Genomic DNA, 26001 nt, shown 5'->3' with positions numbered 1-26001 from the left:
TAGTGTTATTTCAATTTATAAGTGATACAAATGAGGTGTAGAAAGTTTAAAGGCTTGTGTATCTTTGTTTCCTCTTAATTTTTTTAAAAGTTTGAAATCAGAGAAAACTCGTTTAAGTCATCTTGAAAGAACACAATGTTCAGAATATTTGTCCTAGTTTTATTATGAAATGCAAGGCTTAGATATACCATTACATCTAGGTTTAATATTGTAATATATTATGCAGATACATAAAGAGTTTTAAGTCAAAGGAAACAAATTAGAAATATCTGTAGGTACATAATGAAATAAAAAGAGTACCGGCTCTGGTGTCTGCTAGAAAGTTGAACACAGGTTATTATCTTTACAGCTTTGTGCTCTTATGAGAATGTCAGTTTCCTCATCTTTAAAAGGGGACAGTAATGTCTATTTTCAAGATTGTTTGGATTACATGTGAAAGTTAATGTAAACACAACACATAAATACACACAGTCAATAAATGTTGATTTAGTACAAATATATCTATTTTTAATCTCAGTAAATCTTAATTAAACAAAAGTTTATGGATCACCTTCTGCGTGTCTGACATTACCCTTGATGCTGACAACTCAAAAATGAGTGGCTAAGTCCTTGCCCTCAACAAATTACACAAAATATCCACAGTTCCTGTTTTAAAATGTACACATTTATTGGAAATTTTTGCTAAAATGGTTTTCTTAGTTCCTCACTTGTTTACAGCATGCTAAACATAGCATAAATTTCTATGGTGACTTAAGGTTATTATTTGGAAATAAGCATTATTGAATATATACTTAATTTAGTATATATATGTACTAAATCAGTAGTTATTATTGAGTAATAACCGAGACTGAAAATGCATGTTTTCTCCTATAACTTATCACTGTTGAAGGGTATTATTTCTGTTTGATTTTTATGTTTTTTATCCTTCTCTACTATTAGCTCTTGCTTTCATGTAGACAGCCACTCTGCTAGCTGAATTCTTAACTAAGTGCTACAGAGAGAGGGCTAGGATTACCTTTTTGCTAACCAGGGCTCATTCCCTAAATTCCTTGACCTCCACAATGAGAGAAGTATGCTTAATTAAAGGGAAATCTGGGTGCTGTCAGGATCACTAGGCTGGGTGCTGGCTGAAAAGCTTCTGGTGAGTAAGACTGTTATCCAGAGTCTGAAAACTGGAGTGAGAGGCTTATATTGACATCTCATTCTACACAGCACTATGAAGTCTGGAGTGGTGACTGAAGTTGCAGTGAAAACATATTTTTACTTGCAATTGCCTTTCTCTAGAAAAGTTTAGACTTAAAAAATAGTAGCTGCTTTACAATGTAGTTCACTTAATTTTTTTAAATGTTTAATTGCACATAGTACCCTGTGTATTTACAGAAGTGAGGCATTGCAACCTTTATTCATCCTGATATATCTCCTTGGGTGTAGGGAAAAGAAAGAGAGATCGGACTGTTACTGTGTCTATATAGAAAGAAGTAGACATAAGAGTCTCCATTTTGTTCTGTATTTGAGATGCTGTTAATCTGTAACCCTACCCCCAACCCTGTCCTTGCAAGAGACATGTGCTGTGGTGACTCAAGATTAAATGGATTTGGGGCTATGCAGAGTGTGCTTTGTTAAACAAGTGCCTGAAGGCAGCATGCTTGTTAAAAGTCATCACCATTCTCTTAATCTTAAGTACCCAGGGACACATACACTGCCAAAGGTCGCAGAGACCTCTGCCTAGGAAAGCTAGGTATTGTCCAAGGTTTCTCTCCATGTGATAGTCTGATATATGGCCTCGTGGGAAGGGAAAGACCTGATCGTCCCCCAGCCTGACACCTATGAAGGGTCTGTGCTGAGGAGGACTAGTGTAAGAGGAAAGAAGGCTTCTTGGCAGTTGAGATAGAGAAAAGCATCTGTTTCCTGCCCATCCCTGGGCAATGGAACATCTCAGGTGTAAAACCCGATTGTATGTTCTGTTTACTGAGAAAGGAGAAAACCGCCTTAGGGCGAAAGGTGGGACTTGCTAGCGCAATGCTGCTCTTTATGCCCTAAAAAGCTTTATGGAGATGTTTACATATGCATATCAAGGCACAGCACTTTTCCTTAAACTTATGTCACAGAGATCTTTATTCATATGTCTTACTGCTGACCTTCTCCCTACGATGATCCTATTATCCTGCCACTTCCCTTTTTCTAAGATGGTAAAGATAATGATCAATAAATACTGAGGGAACTCAGAGACCGGTGCCGGCGTGGGTCCTCTGTATGTTGAGCACCCGTCCCCTGGGCCCACTTTTTCTTTCTCTATACTTTGTCTCTGTGTCTCATTTCTTTTCTCAAGTCTCTCATTCCACCTAACGAGAAACGCCTGGAGGTGTGGAGGGGCAGGCCACCCCTTCACTTGGGGATTAAGATTTGATGTTTGAAGAAAATCTTTATTCATATATTTTATAGCCCAGAGTCTTGGGAATTAAGAAAAATTATGTCTTAAAGTAGGATGGGATTCAGGTAAGGTATGATTATAGATCTGATCTCATTACTTTCCTGGCTCTGCACTGCATTTGATGAAGAGTAAGCTCATCCACAATTTGACTTTTCTCCAGGAAGATAGAGGCTGCAGCAGGTCAAGGCATTATAGCTATCAACAGGTCATGTTATCCCAAGGAAGGGAAATTGCCTGTGTCCTAGAATTCCCAGTTCAAGTCTTGAACTTGATCAAAGTTTTCCCTATTTGAATAAATTTATGTGCCTAGGTGACTACTACATGCTTGCTGGTTTATGCCTGGATTACCTGGAACAGTTGCTGATGCAAGGGAGTGAAGATTACCTTTATGTCAATCAGAGCCCTCACCTGGAATGATGTCCTGCACTAGGTGATGGAGCAATGATAGCTCCTGAAAGAAAAATATTTAATATTTTCAGGCATAGTTTTCACAGGGAAGTGGAAGCCTGGGAGCAGATCACCAAATATCCATTACTGTGGGAAGTACCGTGCCAAACTCAAAAACTAGTTACTAAGTTAGAAGACGGTGGTAGTAATGGAAGAGTATAGGAGCAGAATGAATGTCTTCTTTCTTAATCTTCTCTGATCTCTTCATGTATCTTGACTTCTAGGCTTTTGATATCTTTCTTATTGGGTTATGGCAGTTAGTTGTACACGATTTTATCAAAAAATCAGAACATAATTTAAAAAGTTCTTTCGATGTAAGAGTTCAAGGATACATAAACTTGGCACCTCATACAGTAAATCATTCATTCATTTAAAATATATTATTTAACTGATTTAGTTGTGCTGTCTACACTGGTTTAAGTTTTATTTTTTCTAATTGTCACATATTCTTTCAAGGAGTTTGCAATGAAGATCCAGATGATGATCTAAGGATGCAAAATGGCACAATTATTACAAATATGGAAGACATAGGATTATTTATTGAGAGCTGGGAAATTGAGAAATCATTTGAAGTAACAATGAGAAGACCTGTTAGGAATTGTACTGAGCATGACTGCAGCCACTGCATTGAGTTATTAAATAGAAGAATTTTCATTCCATGTCATGATAAAGTAAGATGGAAGCAACCATAAATTATACTTTCATGTTAGATATGTTGAGAGTAAAAGCCAATACGTTACTCTTCTTGCTGTGATGTTCTACTGAAAACAAAACCCCCAACCTTCTGTCAGTATGCTTTGGAATTCAGAATCACTTATTGTTTATAGGCTTACAAGCACAGGAAGGATAATTTTATTTCTTTTCTTTATGCTTTGTTAGAAATATATCTACAGCTTTCAAAAAATGAAAATTTGTCCTATGAATAAATATCTCGAAGAGACAGAGATCAATGATGTTTGATAATCCAGTATCAAAACCAATACAGTGAGGCTTTAATCAATTCCTTGTGATCGTGGCTTCTTAGGCATATGCTTGTAATAGAATCTGTCACTCACTCAATTTACTTGGTCTTTATTGGTCTCCAACTTTCTGAGTTTAAGTGATTAGTAGGCATTTTAAATAATCTATATTGTCAAAATGATCCATCATTAAAGACAAAGGACAAATACAGTATTTTGTGAATCATTTAACTAAAATTTAGTGAGCATCTAGTACATAGAAATCACTGTGTTAGATTCCTGTGATAGAAAATGAAAAGGACGCCTAGTAGGAAGTCAAGTCTGTGAGCAGATACATTAAAATATACATTATGGAGATATATAGGAGCCCAGGTTTAGAGAAAACTTTGTGGAGTTTTAGATATTTTTTCTTTTTCTTTCTTTCTTTTTTTTTTTTGGATGGAGTCTCACTTTGTCACCCAGGCTGGAGTACAGTGGCACAATCTCGGCTCACTGCAACCTCCACCTCCCAGGTTCATGCCATTCTCCTACCTCAGTCTCCCAAGAAGCTGGGACTGCAGGTACATGCCACCACATTGGCTAATTTTGTATTTTTAGTGGAGACAGGGTTTCACTGTGTTAACCAGGATAGTCTCGATCCCCTGACCTCGTGATCTGCCCACTTCGGCCTCCCAAAGTGCTGGGATTACAGGCATGAGCGACCATGCCCAGCCCAGAGTTTTTGATCTTTGAAGGGTTTAGAAGTATGAGTTTGCCAGGAGAGAAGAGGGAGGGATGGAGTTCCAGGCAGAGATAACAATGCAATGGCCCCTCAGTATCTGTGAGGGGTTGGTTTCAGGACCCCCACAGATATCAAAATCCTTGGACACCCAAGTCCCTTTCTAAAATACAGTATAGTATTTTCATATAGCCTGTACAATTCTCCCATATATGTTAAATCATCTCTAGATTACTTATAATACCTAATGCAAGATAAATGCTATGTGAATAGTTTTTACACTGTATTGTTTTTTACATTTTTATTATTTTTTATTCTCGTATTATTTTATTTTATTCTTGCTTTTATTTTTTTCTTGTTTCTTTATTTTATTCTTGTTTTTTACTTGATTTTTTTTAGGGGGTTGTACTTGTCTAACCTGTATTTGAGGTTGTAATGTCACAGGCATTTGAACTGTGGGTGGAGAAGTTGATGGCCATTATGGTTTAGGCTCTGATGGCCCCAATAATTTTATTTTATCCTTGTTTTTTTACTTTCTTTTTTTGAATATTTTTGAGAGCTTCTTTGGAGGTTCTAGCAGGGGAGTGCAGCTACTCTTATACCCTTGACTGAAGGCTGGTCCTCTGTCGGGGATGGGCGTCTTTTTATGTCCGGAATTGGTGGGTTCTTGGTCTCGCTGACTTCAAGAATGATGCCGCGGACCCTCGCGGTGCGTGTTACAGTTCTTAAAGGCAGCGTGTCTGGAGCTGTTCATTCTTCCCAGTGGGTTCATGATCTCACTGACAGAAGTGAAGCTGCAGACCTTCGCGGTGAGTGTTACAGCTCTTAAAGGCAGCGTGGACCCAAAGAGTGAGTAGCAGCAAGATTTACTGCAAAGAGCAAAAAAACAAAGTTTCCACAGTGTGGAAAGGCACCCCAGCAGGTTGCTGCTGTCTGGGTTGGGCAGCCTCCTTTTATTGCCTTACCTGGCCCCACCCACATCCTGCTCATTGGGCCATTTTACAGAGAGCTGATTGGTCCATTTTGACAGAGTGCTGATTGGTGTATTTACAAATCCTGAGCTAGACACAGAGTGCTGATTGGTGCATTTACGATCCCTTAGCTAGACATAAAAGTTCCCCAAGTCCCCACCAGACTCAGGGGCCCAGCTGGCTTCACCTAGTGGATTCTGCACCCGGGCTGTAGGTGGAGCTGCCCACAAGTCCCTAGCTGGGCCTGCACTCCTCAGCCCTTGGGCGGTTGATGGGACCCAGCACTGTGAAGCAGGGGGTGGTGCTCCTCGGGGAGGGAGGCTTGGGCCTTGCGGGAGCCCACCGTGGGGGAGGTTCCAGCATGGCAGGCTGCAGGTCAGGAGCCCTGCCCCGTGGGCTGGTGGCTGAGGCCCAGCGAGAATTTGAGCGTGGCACTGGCAGTGCTGGGGGACCTGGTGCAACCTCAGCAGCTGCTGGCTCAGGTGCTAAGCCCCTCACTGCCCTGGGCCAAGTGGCACCAGCTGGTGCTCTGAGTGTGGCACCCACCGAGCCTGCGCTGGTGCCGGAGGGAAAGTGCCTGCAGGAACTTGTGCTGGCCTGTGAGCGCCATTCACAGCTCTGGTTCCCGCCCGTGCCTCTCCCTCTACACCAGCCCGGAAGCAGAGGGAGCTGGCTCCGTTCTGGGCCAGCCCAGAGAGGGGCTCCCACAGTGCAGTAGCGGGCTCAAGGGCTCCTCAAGTGCTGCCAGAGTGGACGACGAGGCTGAGGAGGTGCTGAGAGTGAGGGCTGCTAGCACATTGTCGCCTCTCACTTTCAACCAAATGTGCACCTTCAGGAGGGAGGTACATGGAGCAGTGAGGGAGGAAGGGTACACTTGTCTAGTAAGCCAGATCAGCCAAATCAACCCGGGCAGTCAATGGGGTGACAGATGTCGCAGCCAGATATCTCTCATGTGGGATTTTCTGAATATTTTTCATCCATGGTTGGTTGAATCTATGGATGTGGAAACCCTGGATAAGAAGAGCTGATTGTATATGCAAGAGAAAGTATTGTTTAAAGGCCATGTGAGGAAAACATTGAAAGAGTTTGGTGCAACATCTATGAAGGGAAGAGTCAGGGAAGGAAAGCAAGGGAATTGTCAAGTCAGGAAGGAGCTCACTGTGCTGCCCTGTGCATTCCCTGAGGGAAAAGACAAAAGTATGAAGTCATGGGATAAAAATGGCATGTCTTTTTGGAGCTTCAGTTTTACATGGAGATTTGGATGCAAATAAGTTTTCAATGTTCACATTTTTTAAATGCATGCACATAAACATGAAGAAATAGCAAATACTTTAAAACCCATTGCAGTGCCACTTTAGTCTGTCTTTTTAAAGCATCATGATTTTTTTAAATTGCATTTTTAACTGGGAACTTGAAAGGTTGATTATATCAGGAAACTTTCAGCTTGACTATTCAAGGCATAATGAAGCAACACAGGATACCATTTAGTCTGTGATGGCTTCCACTTTTCTCTTAAAATCCTCCAGTATACAAAAATTAGCTGGATGTGGTGGCACACATCTGTAATCCCAGTTATTCAGGAGGCTGAGGCAGGAGAATTGCTCGAACCCAGGAGGCGGAGGCTGCAGTGAGCCGAGATTGTGCCATTGCACTCCAGCCTGGATGACAAGAGCGAAACTCCATCTCAAAAAACAAAAACAAACAAAAGAAAAATCCTCCAGTGAATTTGACAGCAAAAAAAGAAACCTGAAATCCGAATATACAGGAGGAATTGGACACTAGCACAAGTGGCTAATCTAATAATTATAATAGATACCTTAATGCTTAAAGTGTGGGTTTTGTTTATTGTAGAAATGTAAATGGGCACCAAGTTATGTTGTGTCTTATGTTGGAAAATCTGAATCAACAATTACATAAAACTATTCCTAGGGTAACATCTAAAAATCAGTCATGCAGAATTTAAGGATAATTATTAGAATATTTTGCTTGATTGTTTATTTTTATAAATAACAAGTAATCTTGTCTCAAAAGGTTTCTTCAGAACTAGTTTTAGAATCCTGTGGAAGGTCAGGCTTGTCCACCATGATCCTCATTTAACCCAACATCACTCTCTTCACTAGGAACATTTTGCTTTTGTATTTTCATAGGCTGTTCAATGATGGGATACATTTTTATAATTTTTTAAAGTATTATAGTTTGAATATCTCTTTCAACAAATGAAAGTTAGTTTGCCATTTTATCTGCTGCATAGATATAAATAAATTTAATTAAAGAAGGTAGTGGCTATCTATAAAATATATATGAAATATATGTGTATATATATATTTTTTTTTTTTTTTTGAGGAGTCTTGCTCTGTCATCCAGGCAATGATGTCATCCAGTGCAGTGGTGTGATCTTGGCTCACTGCAGCCTCACCTTTCAGATTCAAGTGACTCTCCTACTGCAACCTCCTCCGTAGCTGGGATTACAGGCATGTGCCACCACACCTGGTTAATTTTTTGTATTTTTAATAGAGATAGAGTTTCACCACGTTGGCCAGGTTGGTCTCGAACTTCTGACCTCAAATGGTCCACCTGCCTTGGCGTCCCAATGTGTTGGGATTACAGGTGTGAGCCATCATACCCGGACGTGGCTATAATATTTTTACAGTCGGAGTTGAAAATTTATTTGTCATCATGGAAAGAAAAGATAAAAAGTAAAACCTAAATAATATAAATGGATTATTTTAACTGTAATGGTAAAGAAGAGCTCACAAAATTGGCTTATTTTGCGGATTTTTTTTCAAGAGTGACCAATTAAAAATATTATAAAAAAAGTTTGAGAATAAGATAAAATAATTGACTGTAGGAAGTACTAGCACTTTCAGACTCTCAAGTACTCAAAGTCTCTAGATGTGTTTCCTTGAGAAACTAAAAGAGACCTTTACAAAGCTTATGAGGATTCTATGCACAGTAGCCTGTGTCTTCAGACAATGTCTTTAGCTGCATTCTGGTCATGATGATTCAGTGATAACTCTGGCACAGTGCATACAATAGTGGAAAATGCATTTTCTTTTTACCCATATAGTTCTTGGATATTGCAAAACTGAGAAAGAGAAGACATAGTATTGCCATCATGCTGAACTTGATATTTGGCCTTGGATCTCCTCAATTCACCGCAGATTTCTTACATGGATATTTAGGGATTGAATGCAATATCAAAGTGCCCATTAAGTCATGAGATACGCAGGATGTATTTCTTTTTCTTTCAAAGCCTGAAGTTGTAAGACATTATTTTTATTTAAAAGACACAGACTATTAAATACCAGAATGTAAAACTTGCATGACCTCAAAAAAATACTTTAAAGAAATTTTGAGTTTATAGTGACTTCTTTGGGCTGAACTCTAATCAACCTTGAGATAAAGTTTCCCTTTCTTTACCCTTTTAAAAGTTACTTTGATTGAAGTCCTGTTGCAAGAAAAAAAAGAAAGTTAAGAACTAAAAAAAAGGGAGGGTCATGGCAATTTGCTCTATAGATCTGTATGAAGGTCTGAAGAAGATGGGCTAGGCAGGTATAGTAAGGTAGCTAATTAAAAGGTCTCTGAGTAGTTCTTATTTATTTTCTTGTTTTAACCTTTTATTGTGGTAATGTTTACATATTCACAAAAGTGGTGGGAACAGTATAAGAACTTTTTGGTGTCCATCATATTAAAAAATCATTTAAAAATTGCCTCTTTTTTTCTGCCTATCTTCTTCACTCCGGCCACACCCCGCCCCTGTTGAATTCTTTTAAAGCAAGTCTACTTTGGGAAAATGATGATGGACTCTGCTGGTCGTGGGAAGCAAGTGAGGATAGCGGCATGTTCAGAAAAGAAAGATGGCATTTGGGAGACATTTGGGATATGGAATGGGCAGGATTTAAGGACCAATTAGATGTTAGTGCTAAGGGAGGGTGAGCATTTGTAGATGACTTCAACTTTCTAGCTTAAACAAGGTAACATTTCGAGATAAAGAAATTCTTGATGACTTGTTGATACTCGGTCTCTTCCATCCAAGCTATCACCAAGTCATGTTGAGTCCACTTCCAAAATATATTCAATATCCATGCATTTCTTCCCACCACCATTTGAATCCAGAGAAACATCACCTCTTGCCTGGTCCAATGACAAAGCTTTATAATTCAATATTTTTAAACAGAATGTCAGATAGTTTAATAGATGCTTCTCTTGACTTACATCTTCTTTTTTTTTAAATTATACTTTATATTCAGGGATACATGTGCAGAACATGCAGGTTTGTTATATAGATATACATGTTCCATGGTGGTTTGCTGCACCCATCAACCCATCAACCCATCATCTACATTGGATATTTCTCCTAATGCTATCCTTCCCCTAGTCTCCCACCCACCGACAGAGGGTGTGTGATGTTTCCCTCCCTGTGTCCACGTGTTCTTATTGTTTAACTCCTACTTATGGGTGAGAACATGTGGTATTTGGTTTTCTGTTCCTGTGTTAGTTTGCTGAGAATGATGGTTTCCATCTTTATCCATGTCCCTGCAAAGGACATGAACTCATCCTTTTTTATGGCTGCATAGTATTCCATGGTGTATATGTGTCACATGTTCTTTATCCAGTCTATTATTGATGGGCATTTGAGTTGGTTCCAAGTCTTTGCTATTATGAACAGTGCTGCAATAAACATAAGTAGAATGATTTATAATCCTTTGGGTAATACCCAGTAATGGGATTGCTGGGTCAAATGGTATTTCTGGTTCTAGATCCTTGAGAAATTGCCACGCTGTCTTCCACAATGGTTGAACTAATTTACGCTCCCACTAACAGTGTAAACGCATTCCTATTTCTCCACATCCTCTCCAGCATCTGTTGTTTCCTGACTTTTTAATGATCGCCATTCTAACTGGTGTGAGATGGTATCTCATTGTGGTTTTGTTTTACATTTCTCTAATGACTAGTAATGCTGAACTTTTTTTCACATGTTCGTTGGCCACATAAATGTCTTCTTTTGAGAATTGTCTGTTCCTATCCTTTACCCACTTTTTGATGGGGTTGTTTTTTTCTCGTAAGTTTGTTGAAGCTATTTGTAGAGTCTGGATATTAGCCCTTGGTCAGATGGATAGATTGCTAAAATTTTCTGCCTTTCTGTGGGTTGCCTGTTCACTCTGATGATAGTATCTTTTTCTGTGCAGAAGCTGTTTAGTTTAATTAGATCCCATTTGTCAACTTTGGCTTTTGTTTCCATTGTTTTTGGTGTTTTAGTCATGAAGTCTTTGCCCATGACTATCCTGAATGATATTGCGTAGGTTTTCCTCTAGGGTTTTTATGGTTTTAGATCTTACATTTAAGTCTTTAATCTATCTTGAGTTAATTTTTGTATAAGGTGTAAGGAAAGGATCCAGTTTCAGTTTTCTGCATATGGCTGGACAGTTTTCCCAACACCATATATTAAATAGGGAATCATTTCCCCATTGCTTGTTTTTGTCAGGTTTGTGAAAGATCAGATGGTTGTAGATGTGTGGCATTATTCCTGAGTCCTCTGTTCTGTTCCGTTGGTCTATGTATCTGTTTTGCTACTAGTACCATGCTGTTTTGGTTACTGTAGCCTTTTCTACCACTGAGCTTCATCCTCGTTTGTAAATCTCTACAAAGCAGGAAAAATAATATCTTAAAATTATAAACAGAATGTGCGATTTCTCTACCTAAAATCCTTCACTGTATTTCACTTAGACTACATTCCAAAGTTCTTATCAGGGCTGTCAATGTCCTCTATGATATGGCCCACCTACTTCTCCAGCCACGTCTTGTGCTACGCTCCTCTTGTTTGCTAAGCTCCAACATTGTTGCCTCCTCTCAGCTTTCTTCATATTCCAAGAGTTATTTTTTTCTGTCAAAAGGCTATACTCCCCAGCTGGAATACTTTTTTCTTTCAATCCTTTCTAGCATGGTGGCTTCTCTTCATCTTACTCAAAGGCTTTGTTTTTGTAGTTATTGAGATCCACAAGCAGAGAACAGGTCTGTTTTATTTATCTTTATTCTTATGCATAGTACAGTGTCTGATATGTAGTTAGGTACCCAATAAAAGATGAAAGTGTTCATCAGTTAACAAGTAAGTAGAGGATACAGAAGAATCAGCTTTTGTGGGCTAAGTAGAGAAGGGATTTTTTTTTTTTTTTTTAAATTTCGGACAGATTAAGTCATGTGCATCATCAGAGTGAAAACATTGAGCAGAAACTCTGGAGCATAATTCGGGAGCTCAGAGGAGGTAAGTTGAGGCCAGAGATCAGGTCGGAAGAGTTATTAGTATATGGATTTTAAGAATAATGATAATTTATGATGTGTCAGGGTTTTTTTTTTGTATATTTTCCATGTATTAGCTCATTTAATTTTCACAGCAATCTTAAGTAGTAGTAGTTGTTACTATTAACTCTACTTTACATATGAAGAAACCAAGATAGAGAAGATTTAAATGCCCCAAATGGTGATAGAAACCATGGGAATGGATGAGCTTGGGGAGAGCATTTTCAGTGACAGAACATGACCATTGAGAATGGGATCTAGTAAAACAGAATGAGAGGCAGGTAGAAGAAACAATGACCAAATAGAAGGAAAGGCAACGGAGTGTGGTACCTTTGAAGTTCAAGGAGAGAACATTTTAAGCAAGTGGATGTGCTAATGGCAATATAGGTTTCTGAGAGGTCAGGGAGGGTTTAGAATGTCAGTTTCATTTCATTTGATTGAAAGGAGGCTATTAGTGACTAAAGCAAGTATTGTGTGTAAAGTAAGGTGGTTGGAAACTGAGAAGATTTCACAAAGGACATTGAAAAGAAAGTCGATTCCTAGGGTTTTTTTCTGCATCTTTAAAAATATCTAATTTTATTTTTGTATTGACAGATAAAATTGTAGGTGTTTACTGTGTACAACATGATGTTTTGAAGTGTATATACATTGTGGAATGATGAAATCTAGCCAGTTAACAAATGCATTACCTTATGTGATTTTCACTTTTGTGATGATAACACTTTACATCCACTCTCAGCATTTTTCAATAGTAGAATATATTATTATATTATTATAGTCAACATGTACGATAGATCTCTTGGACTTCTGCCCATCTAAATGAAATTCTGTACCCTTTAACAACATCTTCCCAAGCACTTCAATCCCTGGTAACTATAATTCCTTGCTCAATTCTATATGATCAACTTTTTTAGTTTTTACATGTGAGTGAGATCCTGTGGTATTTGTCTTCCTGTGCCTGGCTTATTTCACTTAACATCATGTTCTCTGGGTTCATTCATGTTATCACAAATGACAGGATTTCATTCTTTTTAAAGGACAAATAATGTACCACTGTGTATATGCACCAAATTTTCTTTCTTCATTCATTCATTGGCAGACCCGCAGGTTGATTCTGTATTTTGGCCATTGTGAATAATGCTGCAGTAAACATGGATGTGCAGACATCTCTGTGACATACTGATTTCATTTCCTTTGGATATGTACCTAGTAGTAGGGTAGCTCGATTATGTAATATTACTATCTTTAATTTTTTGAGAAACCCCCATATTGTCTTCCACGATGGCTGTACTAATTTAGATTCCCAACAACAGTGCGCAAGGGTTACCTTTTCCCTACAACCTCGCCAATGATCATTATTTTTATTGGATACTTTGGCCTGTATCAGAATTTGGCATCTGAATTTAGATACTTAGTATGTGCCTACTGAATAATGAGTTGAGAGAAAAGTGGAATAAATATTGTCACATGCTACATTATTTGTATTTCAGGTATCTCTAGATCAAAATGGAACCTATTCTATAGGAACAAATGAGTCTCTAATTAAATTGAGGTGTGCCAAATTTTACAAATCATGTAACCAACATTGAATATTAATAAAAGTTTTGAGAAACATTTGTAACTTTATTTAATAATCAATACTGTATACCATTATAGAATGCTTTGTGAGCTTACGACTTAATCTATACTTCTTCAAACTCTTATTCAGTATATAGAAAGGGCAATCGTAGCCCACAGTGGATATTAGAAATAAATTTTTGCTTGGCTCCACATACTGTTTTCTTTCCCACCTTTATAAGAAAGATGTGTGTAGATTAGTGCACATGGTATTTGTCTTATTTAAATGTGTTTAGAGTGATGTTTAATATTAAGAATTTTTGAAAAAGTAAGGTCTATGATGAAGTATAATGAATATTAACTTGCTACCCTTTGATTCTCCGAATAATCTTAGTCTAGCTTAGGGCTTTCAGAGAAATAAAACAATATAACTTGTTTCAAAGCAAAATGTTTCTCTAGGTTTCACCAAAAGACTTTTGTGAAAAGATGTGGATCAATTATACCTATTTTTGGAACTATGAATGTGATGCACTTTCTGCATATGTGGCTCTGTGCAACAAGTTTGATATCTGTATTCAGTGGAGAAAACCTGATTACTGCTGTAAGTAACTGTTAACTGAATAATATTTTTAAATCATAAATAAATATCACTTTTGCAATCACTTCTTTCCTTCTTTTTCTTCATCACGAATGAATTTAGTAAGCATAAAATGCACAGAAGAAGCTATCACAAACACAAGTTGCATCACTCAATTTCAGAAATAAAACGATCACACATGAAGCTCCCTATGTGCCTTCTCCAGCCCTTCCCTCTCTCTTTTCCCTGAGAGGTAATCACTATTCAAGAGGGGCCTTGCTGATTCATTGGGAATGAGTGTCATCCCCAATTTCACTAGACAGTGTCAAATGGTTCTTCACTGAGATTGTACCAATTTATAACCCCACCAGCTGAGCATTCAATTTTTAATAGTATGACTTTTTACAATCATTGACAATCCACAAGGCTTTTCTAAAACATCATGTATAAACTGCTCAGCAATAGTAATTTCTTTTGACAGTGAAGGATCAAACCTAAAGATAACAGCATTTTTCTTTTTTATGATTTGGTTGAGTTTTATATACTGAAAGTGTATTTCGGTTATAATTCTAAGTAGACTGTTATCTCTTCTTACTGCACAGAGCAATAATTTCATAATAGTTGATTGTATATTTATGCCAACCAGACTTGTGCTGCCTGTTGGTGATATTTATTTGTTATACATCTGATAAGTGTTTCCCACCATAACAGCTAATACTAGTAGACCCTTGGAAAATGCTTAAAAATTACAAAAAATGCAAAAAGCAAACACATTGGTGCCTTTGTTTCTGATGTATGGTTACAGAGTAAATGAAAAATGGACTTTGAAGAGACTAAAATTTGCAAAATACATTTTCTGTAAGAAATCTGACATTTCTTTCTTTTACTAGAATTTAAATAGGTTACTTTTATCATTAGCAAATTTTGTCTCCTATTCTTCAAAGCCCTGAGTTGCCCAGAGGGGAAGGAATATCAACCCTGTGTGCGACCTTGTGAAGCAAGAACATGCCTGAACCAATGGTTCTATGGACACTCTTCCTGTTTGAACTTAAGAGAAGACTGTGTGTGCAAAGATGGAACTATTCTTCACAGGCCACATTCAACCCAGTGCATTCCAGAGAAAGAGTGTGGTAAGACACAAAATACAAAATGACTTTTCAGGGATCCGGCAAACAGACACAAACGTTTTTTAGATATTGCAGAGATGTGCTAACAAAGATTTATCAAAGACAGCCTGAATGTTGGAAAGGAAATGAGTTTGTCTGTAGTTTGATTTTAATACGAATTCAAGAGAAGTTAATTGTTATAAAAGCTTTAGTGGTAATGTGTTTTAATCTTTACATCTGCCTATAGTAACTGAGAAAAAGCATGGGAAATCAAGAATTAAGAGTGTGGATTATGGACTGAACTCAAATTCAAGTTAATTCATATATTAGTGGTTCACTTTTACTCCTATGAGTCTCAGGTTATGCATCTGGAAAGTGAGGAAAATGATAGTACTTATAAGGTTAGTGTGGGGCTACGTAATTTAGTAAAAAGCATTTTGCATTTAACATGGTGCCTTGAGAAAATTAGCATGTAAGAAATGGCAGATGGTACTATTATCTGGGTGCTATGATTTGGATGTGGTTTGTCCCCACCAAAACTCATGTTGAGGTTTGATCCCCTGTGTGGCAGTACTGGGAGATGTGGCCTAGTGGGAGGTGTCTGGATCATGGGGGCACTGCCCTCATCAATAGATTAATGCCTTCTCAAAGTTGTAAGTGATTTATTGCTCTTGTGAGACTAGATTAGTTCTAGCAGAGATGGAATCTTTCCCTCAGGTACAGATTGTTATAAAGGGAGTTTCCTCCTCAAGTTTGATTCATCTTCACATCTGTCCACCTCTCCTTTGACCTTCTGCCATAGTACAAGGCAGGAGAAAAACCCTCACCTGAAGTTAAGTAGATGCTGGCACCATGCACCTTGAACTTCCCAGCCAGCAGAAGTGTGACTAAATGAATCTTTTTTCTTTATAAACTACGCATTTTCAGGTGTTCTCTTAGAGCAACACAAAATGGACTAAGATACTGGAGGAACATATTTAGTATTTCTAATTTTATTTTCAAACAATGTTATTTTGATGCATTGTCTCCATGGTGGTGGCGGATGAAAAAGTGCAAAATTGAGATGATTGTAACACAGGAATTGTCAGTCATAGGCCTCTTCATTATGGTCATAAGAAAATGAATTGACTAATAATTAAAGAAAAAGGCAAGGAGGAGTGAAATGCATATATAGTTTCAGAAATAAGCTAGTGTTTGCCATTATAGAAAGTATCTGTGGAAGACTTTGAGGGTGTACAGGTGTGCTTATATTTATTGTTTAGAGATCTATGAGATTTAGTTTGATAGTAAATAGGATAAGAGTTCCCTAAAGGCTGGGGATGTGGTTGGTAACTACATTTATCATTATTATTCCTCAAAAGAACTACTAGATGGTCATATTTATCATAAAACTTTTACTTAAAGATAATAGTCACTAAATAATATTTTGCCTGATTGCCTACTTTTTACTTTTAGATTTTAAAGCAGAAATATTTTGAATTTTCATATGATATAAATGTTATATGAGGTAGGGGCTACCTTGCTTTCTAATCCCACTCATTTTTAACAGGTACTATTTTCAAACTAATTTGAATTTATATTATTGAATTTGTTTAGGTTAAATAAATTATGTTAACAGGACTTAAAATGTGTCAAAAATAATAGAACATTTCATTTATAGAAGAAGACATGCAGATTTATAGATGGTTGTAAAAGGAAAGAAATTTTTTCTCTTTCTTTCTTTCTTTCTTTCTTTCTTTCTTTTCCTTCCTTCCTTCCTTCCTTCCTTCCTTCCTTCTCTTTTCTTTTTTCTTTTCTTTTCTTTTCTTTTCTTTTCTTTTCTTTTCTTTTCTTTTCTTTTCTTTTCTTTTCTTTTCTTTTCTTTTCTTTTCTTTTCTTTCTTTCTTTCTTTCTTTCTTTCTTTCTTTCTTTCTTTCTTTCTTTCTTTCTTTCTTTCTTTCTTTCTTTCTTTCTTTCTTTCCCTTCCTTCCTTCCTTCCTTCCTTCCTTCCTTCCTTCCTTCCTTCCTTCCTTCCTTCCTTCCTTCCTTCCTTCCTTCCTTCCTTCCTTCCTTCTTTCTTTCTTTCTTTCTTTCTTTCTTTCTTTCTTTCTTTCTTTCTTTCTTTCTTTCTTTCTCTTTCTTTCTTTTTCTTTTGAGACAGGGTCTAAACTGTTGCACAGGCTTAAGTACAGTGGTCATAGCTCACTGAGACTCAAACTCCAGGCCTCCAGTGATCCTCCCACCTTAGCTTTCTGAGTAGGCATGCCACTACACTTGGCTAATTATTTTTCTTTTGGTAGAGACAAGGTCTTGCTCTGTTGCCCAGGCTGGTCTCAAACTCCTGGCCTGAAGCAATCCTCCCTCCTCAGCCTCCCAAAGTGCTGGGATTATGGGTATGAGCCACTGCATCTGACCAGGAACAAAATACTTTCTGTGGACTAAGTATAAACTTCCATTAAAGAAAAGTGTAAGTTAGTGGGTGATGAAAGAGAAATCTGAGAAAAATAATAGACTTGTGACATATCATCTATGTCACTGGGCCATGTCACAGTCTGAAACCAAAACATGGTGGCATGATTTACTTTAGTGCCCAGGTTATGAGTGTTATAATACTGTTGATCTTTTTAAGCATGCACTGATAGTGAAGACCAACCTCGCACTGCTGGGGAGATTTGGAATGGGGGCATTGATGAATGCGCTCTATACAAATGTTTGGAGAATGGAAGTATTATTCCTATAGAACCTGACTGTGATGAAGAGCCCACGCCAGTTTGTGAACGTGAAGCTGAAGTTGTCATGGGCATCATTGATAAATGGACCTGCTGTTCAAAGGAAGTTTGTGGTATGTATGAAGAAGCCTTATACTCAATTGATTCCACAAAATATGTTGATACTCTTTGTGAAAAAGCAGAGCAGAGCATATATAATGCTTTGTATTTAAAAAATGTGGCATAAATGCCATTTTCTCAAAACAAGTTTTGTTTCGTTACAATTTTGTTGAATACACATGAAAAACTGTGGCTATTCACAGTTAATAACACTCAACAAAACATGAGAAGAGAAAAGAACTGGGAATCTTTGATTTATGAATCAAGGGTGAAAGGCAATAATAGAAAAACCTCAAAGCTGCTGCATTTTCATATATGCCCATTTTGTTAGCTGAATGGGTTAACTGCAGTGTAAAAACATGCATAATGAGAGTCGTTTCCCCTCTTTGAGTTTCCTGCTTTGAGTTGGCAGTCATTTCCCTGCTTTGAGTTGGCAGATTTCAGTTGTGTTCACTAATATTTTAACAGTTTTTCTTATTTATAGGATGTGACACAACTTTGTGTGAAACTACCATCCCAACATGTACAGATAGTCAAAAATTGATTGTTGGCCACAGTCCTCTTTCTTGCTGTCCACAGTACAAATGTGGTAAGTAATCAATATAGAAAATTAAGAGTGAGGTTCATTGTTTATTCAGAACAGTGGATTAGATTCTCATTCTTTGTGTCTCCAAGACAATGATTTATTATAAAAGATTGTGGAGTTGTCTTGTTAATGTTTTAAACCTGGTATGTATCTTTCATATATATGTATATATATATGATTAAAAACTTTAAAATAAGTTATTTATTACTAAATTCAAAGAGAGGTAAACACTATGTCATTTATTTTATCATCTCATGCTATACACATTTTCTAATATAATTGTGTTTCTGCAGAATGTGACCCATTGAAATGCCCCAGTATTTCAACACCAGAATGCAGAGAAGACCAATTCATGATTCAAGTTCAACAGGAAGAACCTTGTTGTTTTTCCCCTCTTTGTGGTGAGTATTCTAGAGATAATTTCTTAGAAGAAGAGAAAGGATCTAGGAAAAAATCTCTAATTTGATGTGAATTTTATGAGACTGTTGGTAAGCAATATTCTGATGTTATAAGAATTCAACTGAATGAGAACTGTTGTAAAGAATGACATTTTGAATGACTAGACAATCATAACAAATACCTTCCCCCATCAACAAAAACTATATACCTCAGTCCAAATATGACCAAGGTTTTTAAATCAAGCTTTTTAAATAATAAGGCCAATACTTAAGTTTTTCGAAGAAAAATTTAGCACTGGCTTTCCTCGAAGAACCAACTTGAATAATGAGCTCTGCTAAGACTTTATAAGATGTCTTGAAAACTTCATGTCCTGCATATCATGTTTGAGGTATGATGATCTCAAAAAAGAATGGCAGAAACAAAGGTGACTGGAAAATGGCTGGAGCTAAATGTTCTGCCCGGTGAACTGAAGATTGAAATATAAAGAATTCTCTAATTTTTTTAAATGAATCATTATATCCATGATTCCTTGGTGATTAATGTAGGTTTCAGAAGTAATCAAAACAATTTATTAGCACCAGTTAAGATTCATTGGCTGCAAGTGGTAAAACTGATTGATTCTGGCTAGCTTTAGCACAAGCTGTTATTGGAAGAATCTGGGGAAGTAGGATCAAAATTAAGCAGAACAGTCAAGCCCTTGGAAGGAGAGAAACCAGCTGCTCTAGGTAGAGGTCACTAATGATTGAGCCAACTTTATTTTTTTCTTCACTTGATGTGTCTCTATATATGACTCAAATTCCATCGAAAGGGATTCTGATTACTCCTATGTGGGTTGTTTCTACAGAGTGGCCCGGTGATGTGAGGCACCTTTAAAGATAGTCACTCAAAAATATGTGGGTGGTGCATTTCCTCAAGGTCATTCAGAGAGTAGTTACCAAAGTTGGGAGGGCATGCTGAAACAGCCCAAAAGAACAAATGCCTACTACATTTTCATCCCTAAATGAGAGTAATCAATGGTAGTAAATTAAGAAAACATAAATATAATAAATAAACAAGTGACATTTTGATTCTAATGAGAACAAATTACCTAGGAAATCTGAATGTTCTACCTTTCTGGTAAGATGGTGTTCTATATGTCACTGTGCTTGGAAAGCATAATGCAATATACTCAGACAGTATTATTGTTTTTATGACCAAATAAGGAGATATACCTTACATTTCCTTTACTATTTTCTTAAACAAAATTGATTTATGTATGGTAATTTAAGCTCATATTATAATTCATGGTTTTTAGCTCAGCTGTGACTTTTGGTTTTTTGTTTCACCTTAGTTTGTGAATCTTGCACCAAACCTGTTCCACTATGTCATGATGGGGAATTTCTCACAGTAGATCTTAATAGCACACACTTCTGTTGTCCTCAGTATTACTGTGGTAAGTGTATATTAACTATTTTAAAATATTTAGATGTCTCCAATGTTTAAGAAGCCCAGTGCATCTTAGTTGGCTGTTACGTCAGACCCTTTTTCAAAGTTTTTCACTTGATGAGCTATCCTAGCACCAGTACTCTTTTTGTACCTGTTTATATGTCAGTTGTTTTATCTTCACCAACAACACATGGCAATCTGGTGGTGGGAGAGGTAGCACTTGGGAAATATGAATCCATGCATTATTGGTTATGGCAGTGAACTAAATGGTAGGTAATAAGAAATGGCAACTCTATAAAATCCATCTTTACCCATGTAATTTTTCTTTTTAGTATGTGAGCCAAACCTTTGTCCTATGCCATTACTCACCTGTGCAGAAGATATGAATCTTGTGAAAGAAAATGTATCTGGTCAATGTTGCCCAACATGGCATTGTGGTAACTAATTTTCATATTTTAAGTTTTCATTATAATAAGTTAATTATTTTGATCAATGTAAATATGTTGATTTTTGCCTTTTAGAATGTAACTGTGAAAACCTTGTTATGCCAACTTGTGAAGTGGTAAGAACACATATTTTGATTGACTTGTCATATTTATTTAAATCTGTTTATTTTTCCTTTGTTTCTCTCATTTCTAAAGTCTTCTCAGAGTTAAAATTATCCACATTAAATTGTACTGAAGTAGATTAAAATAATGTACTCTGATATTAAGAAATAGTAAAATAAGTTACATTTTACTTGAGATAGGAAAGTACAATATATTATTTTTTTAACTGCTGATAGAATCTGCTAGTCTTGTGTCTACTTAAGTTCACTGGTATTAAAATGAAGCAAAATATTGAAAAAAAATTATCGAGTGGTGTCTCTAATGATTCTTTAAGAAAGTGCGCTAATAATGCCTCTGTTGTAGAGAAGGGGATATAAACATGGAACTGCCTGTTTCTTCTTAAGCATTATCTGCGAATGTGCAAACCTTACAGAAATTTCAAATATTTAATTTTTAGAAATAGCAAGGATAACTCTGGTATCACTTATTTAATCCTTAAACGTATCCCATAGTTCTTTACAAGTCTTTGTTTTCTTTAACTATTTATCTTCATGATACACCGATAAGGCTTGAGAAAGGTAATATATTCCTGGCCTTATTTATTAGAGAAGACACGCTTTATTTCACAAAGCAGTTTACTTTTCTTTCCCTTCTCAAACAATGTGTACACTTAGAGAATTCATTCAGAATCTCCAGTTCAAAGCTCTATTACGAGGAAGGAATGAGGTACTTTTTAAAATAACAGAACCCCTCCTAGGATGCCATGGTTTTATTTAAAAAGCATTAATCCAACATTTGCTTTAATGATGCTGTCATCTATAGTTTACAGAGAATGTTTAACTTTACAAATAACTTTCATAATAATTCTCTCATTTGATTATTTTGTGTGTACACTGTATATACATCTACACGAGAGTAGAATGATAATGCCATGTATTTCTCTAGTCCTTCACAGTTACATAACGAATTCAGTATACTATCTTACTGAATCTTTACCAAGTCAGTACTTTAGCTCATTTTATAAGTGAGAGAGATGAAATCCAAGGGAATAAATTATTGACTGAGATTTTCAGGATTCTAACCAAGGATTGCTTTTTGTGTGTGTATGTTTGTGTATTCCCTATTCTTTCTACTCTGCCTTAACTCTTTATTTCCCTTAGAAAATGTAGCCAAGGCACAATTTGAAACAAGAATGAAAGAGAATGTGAGACTGCCTTGTTCTACCTTTTTCTTGCTGTGGCTCACTTCTCTCATTTGGAATATAAAAATAATAATACCTTATAGGCAATAAGCAAATATAATTTAAATGCTTAGTGTCTGACATATAGGAAGGGCTCAATCAGTATTAGTTACAAGTATTAGTTTTTTTGACACATTAAAACTTCAATTTCTTAATTTTTTTTTTTTTTTTCCCTGTACAAGTCTGACCTAGCCCTTTTCTACTTTCTATCTTTTTTTCTGGGACACATAGGTTTTCTTTCTTTCTCTCTCTCTCTCTTTCTCATTTTCTTTTCCCTTTTCTTGTCTTGTCTTGTCTTGTCTTTTCTTTCTTTCATGGAGTCTTGTTCTGTCGCCAGGCTGGAGTACAGTGGTACGATCTCTGCTCACTGCAATCTCTGCCTCCCAGGTTCAAACAATTCCCATGCCTCAGCTTCCTGTGTAGCCGGGAATACAGGCACATGCCACCACACCCAGCTAATTTTTTGTATTTTAGTAGAGACGGGGTTTCACCATGTTGGCCAGGATGGTCTCAATCTCCTTACCTCGTGATCTGCTCACCTTGGACTCCCAAAATGCTGATTTTATGGGCGTGAGCCACCGTGCCTGGCTGAGACACATAGGTTTTCTAAAGACAAACGAAGCATTATACAATCTTTGTGTTTAATTGTTTTTATTTTTTATTTACTTATTTTTTAAAATTGACAAAGATTGTATATATTTATTATGTACAACATGTTAATTTAAAATATGTATACATTATGGAATAGCTAAATTGAGTTAATTAACACATGCATTACCTCACAAAATCATTTTTTTGTGATGAGAACACAGACTCTATTCTCTTGACAATTTTTAAAAATACAATACATTGTTACTAACAATAGTCATTACATTTTACAATAGATCTCTTGAACTTATTTCTTCTATCTAACTGAAATTTTGCATCCTTTGGCCAACATGTCCTCAAACCCTACTCCCCTACCCTCAGCCCTGTTAACCACTATTCTACTCCCTACCTTCTATGAGTTTATATGTTATATCTAACTTTTTTAGATTCTGCATATAAATGAGATCAGGTGGTATTTGTCTTTCTGTGCTTGGCTTATTTCATTTAACGTAAGTCCTCCAGGTTCATCCATGTTGTCTCAAATGACAGGACTTTCTTCTTTTTCAAGGCTGTATGGTATTGCATTGTGTATATATACCACAGTTTCTTTATCCATTCATCCTTTGGTGGACATTTGGGTTGATTCCATATCTTGGCTATTGTATATAGTGCTGCAGTAAACATAGGAGTGGAGATATCTCTACAATATAGTGATTTTATTTCCTTTGGATATATACCAAGTAGTGGAATTGCTAGATTATATAGTAATTATATTTTTGATTTTTTGAGGAGCATATATACTATTTTTCATAATGACTGTGCTAATTTACATTCTCACCAACAGTGTGCAGGGTTTCTTTTTGTGCATTTTCACAAACACTTGCTATTTTTTGTCTTCTTGATAATGACCATTTTAACAGGTATGAGATGATATTTCATTATGGATTTAATTTGCATTTCCCTGATTACTAATATTAAGCATTTTAAAATATACTTGTTGGGCATTTATATGTTTTCTTTTGTAAAATGCCTATTCAGGCCCTTTGCCCATTTTAAAAACCAGTTTATTTGTTTTTCTTGATATTGAGTTGTTTGAGTTTTTTATATATTTTGGATATTAACCCATTATTAGATATATAGTTTGCAAATATATTCTCTCACTCTGTAGGTTGTCTCTTCACTCTGTTGATTGTTTTCTTTGCTGTGCAGCAGCTTTTTATCTTGCTATACTCCCATTTGTATATTTTTCTTTTGTTGTCTCTACATTTGGGTTCACAGCCAAAAAGATCGTTGCTGAGACCAATATCCTGGAGCTTTTCCTCTATATTTTCTTCTAGTGGTTTTATAGTCTCAACCATTACGATTAAGTCTTTAATCCCCTTAGAGTTAATTTTTGTGTGTTGTGTGAGATAAGGGTCTAATATAATTTGTCTGCATGTGGACATGCCATTGTTCCAGCATCATTTATTGAATAGACTATCCTTTTCCCATTGTTTGTTCTTGGTAACTTTGTCAAAAATTAATTGACCATAATGCCTGGATTGATTTCTGGGTTCTCTAATCTGTTTTATTGGTCTATGTGTCTGTTTTTATGCTGGTACCATGCTGTTTTGATTACTGTAGCTTTGTAGCACATTTTGAAGTCAGGTAGCATGATGCTGCCAGCTGTGTTCTTTTTGCTCAAGATCGCTTTGGCTATTTGGTGTCTTTTGTGGTTTCAAGCAAATTTGAGGATTGTTTTATCTATTTCTGTAAAAAATGTCACCAGAATTTTGACAAGGTTTGCATTGAATCTGTAGAGCAATTTGAGTAGTATAGATATCTCAACAATAAAATTTGGGGAGCACATTAAAACTTAATTTCTTAAATTACTTTATTATAATTGATTACAAGTTAAACGTGATGCTCAGAGTGTTAATCACATTATAGAGATCATTATAAAGAAGTTTCCAGAGATGGTGACCATCAAGAAAAACTTGGAAGAATGTGATAGGTTAAAAATAATGGATGAAAGCAGTTGAGCTATTTCAGACAGGGGCTAATAGAAACAGAAGTTGATTTACAAAGGTATGAGGTAATAGTTGTATGCTGAAGAATAATAACCATAACACCCTCTCTCTTGCCTGGAGAAAGAGCTAACTGAAGGAAGAATGAGAGATAAAAATCTACACAAATTGGTATATTTGGGGAGGGCTTTATTTTTTATTTTTATTTTCTAGAGACAGAGTCTGGCTCTGTTGCTTAGACTGAAATGCAGTGGCACAATCATAGCATCACTGAACTCCCGAGCTCAAGTGATTCTTCCACCTTGGCCTCACAAAGTGCTAGTATTACAGGTGTGAGCCACTGCACCTGGCCAAGAGGGCTTTAAAGGCAAGGCTGAGGAATGCAGATTTGATTTATTCATTTATTATTTTCATTTATTTATTCAACCAACATTTGTTGAAGATCAGTTATGGGCAGTCATCATGCCAGACACTTGAAAAAGCACAATCCTACCCTGAGGAGTTCCGTGCAAATTTTATATGATAGGAGCTGGAAAGAGTCCTGCATAGGATGAAAGTTATGATGAAAATGGTGTTTGAGGGAGATGTTTCTATTTATGCATAGCAGGATATGAGCACTAAAACATTAGTGGTCAGGAGATCAGCAAAGAGACTGGTGTAGCTGTTCATCAATGAACATCTTGGGTATTGTGAGGTTGGTGTGAATTTAGGAGGGCAAAATGAAAGACTTTGACCTTTTGTAACAAATTGAACAAATGTATTGGTTGGGAGAAGAGGGGAGAGAGAGAGAGAGAGAGATATTAAAAAACTTTAAGGTTTCAAGCCTTGCACACCAAGAGTCCAAGATTACGAGGTCCTTGAAAAACATTACGATGGCCAGTGGAGCAGCTGAGAGTAGAGGTCCTAGTATTTGACTTGTAACCAGCCTCATACAGAACTCCCTTTTTTTTTTTTTTTTTTTTTGGCCTGGAAAAGGCAACATAGCATCTTGAGTCATTTCAATAACTTTCAATGTAACAAGAAAAACCTAACCTTTCCTCGTATGGGATTTTATACTTCCTGTGTTCTAGACCCTTTGAAGCTTTTTGGGGTAGCAGTCTCTATGTTCATTCATTAACCTTGATCTGGTTGTGACCTTAGCTCTGTATTTTTTTTCCTAGTGGATTTCTACCCGTCTCTACTTTCTCTTTTCTTGTGCTAGATGCTGGCCCATCTAGCTTATTTCCCTCCCCAGCATTTGTGCTAGATGCTGGCCCATCTAGCTTATTTCCAACTCAACCCTCAATGTCTGAATATTAATTGTGAATCATATTTTGACATTCACTATTCCAAGCATTTT

The 26001-nt window shown here is 36.6% G+C and overlaps 1 protein-coding gene across 1 annotated transcript in view; it reads left to right on the top strand.

The window, feature by feature from the left end:
* LOC105473302 (otogelin like) overlaps positions 1-26001 on the top strand; it is a 166418-nt gene that overhangs the window by 124906 nt on the left and 15511 nt on the right. Inside the window, exons 44-52 of the mRNA XM_011727039.2 lie at positions 3335-3549; positions 13840-13981; positions 14902-15087; positions 17672-17884; positions 18355-18459; positions 18750-18857; positions 20186-20287; positions 20613-20717; positions 20802-20842. Coding sequence (XP_011725341.2) covers positions 3335-3549; positions 13840-13981; positions 14902-15087; positions 17672-17884; positions 18355-18459; positions 18750-18857; positions 20186-20287; positions 20613-20717; positions 20802-20842 — 1217 coding nt within the window. The remainder of the gene's footprint in view (positions 1-3334; positions 3550-13839; positions 13982-14901; positions 15088-17671; positions 17885-18354; positions 18460-18749; positions 18858-20185; positions 20288-20612; positions 20718-20801; positions 20843-26001) is intronic.

The sequence above is a fragment of the Macaca nemestrina genome, chromosome 10 (genome assembly GCF_043159975.1).
Source record: "Macaca nemestrina isolate mMacNem1 chromosome 10, mMacNem.hap1, whole genome shotgun sequence".
NCBI classification, from domain to species: Eukaryota; Metazoa; Chordata; class Mammalia; order Primates; family Cercopithecidae; genus Macaca; species Macaca nemestrina.
The sequence above is the reverse complement of the archived record's forward strand: the minus strand, read 5'-3'. Positions and strand labels throughout refer to the sequence as shown.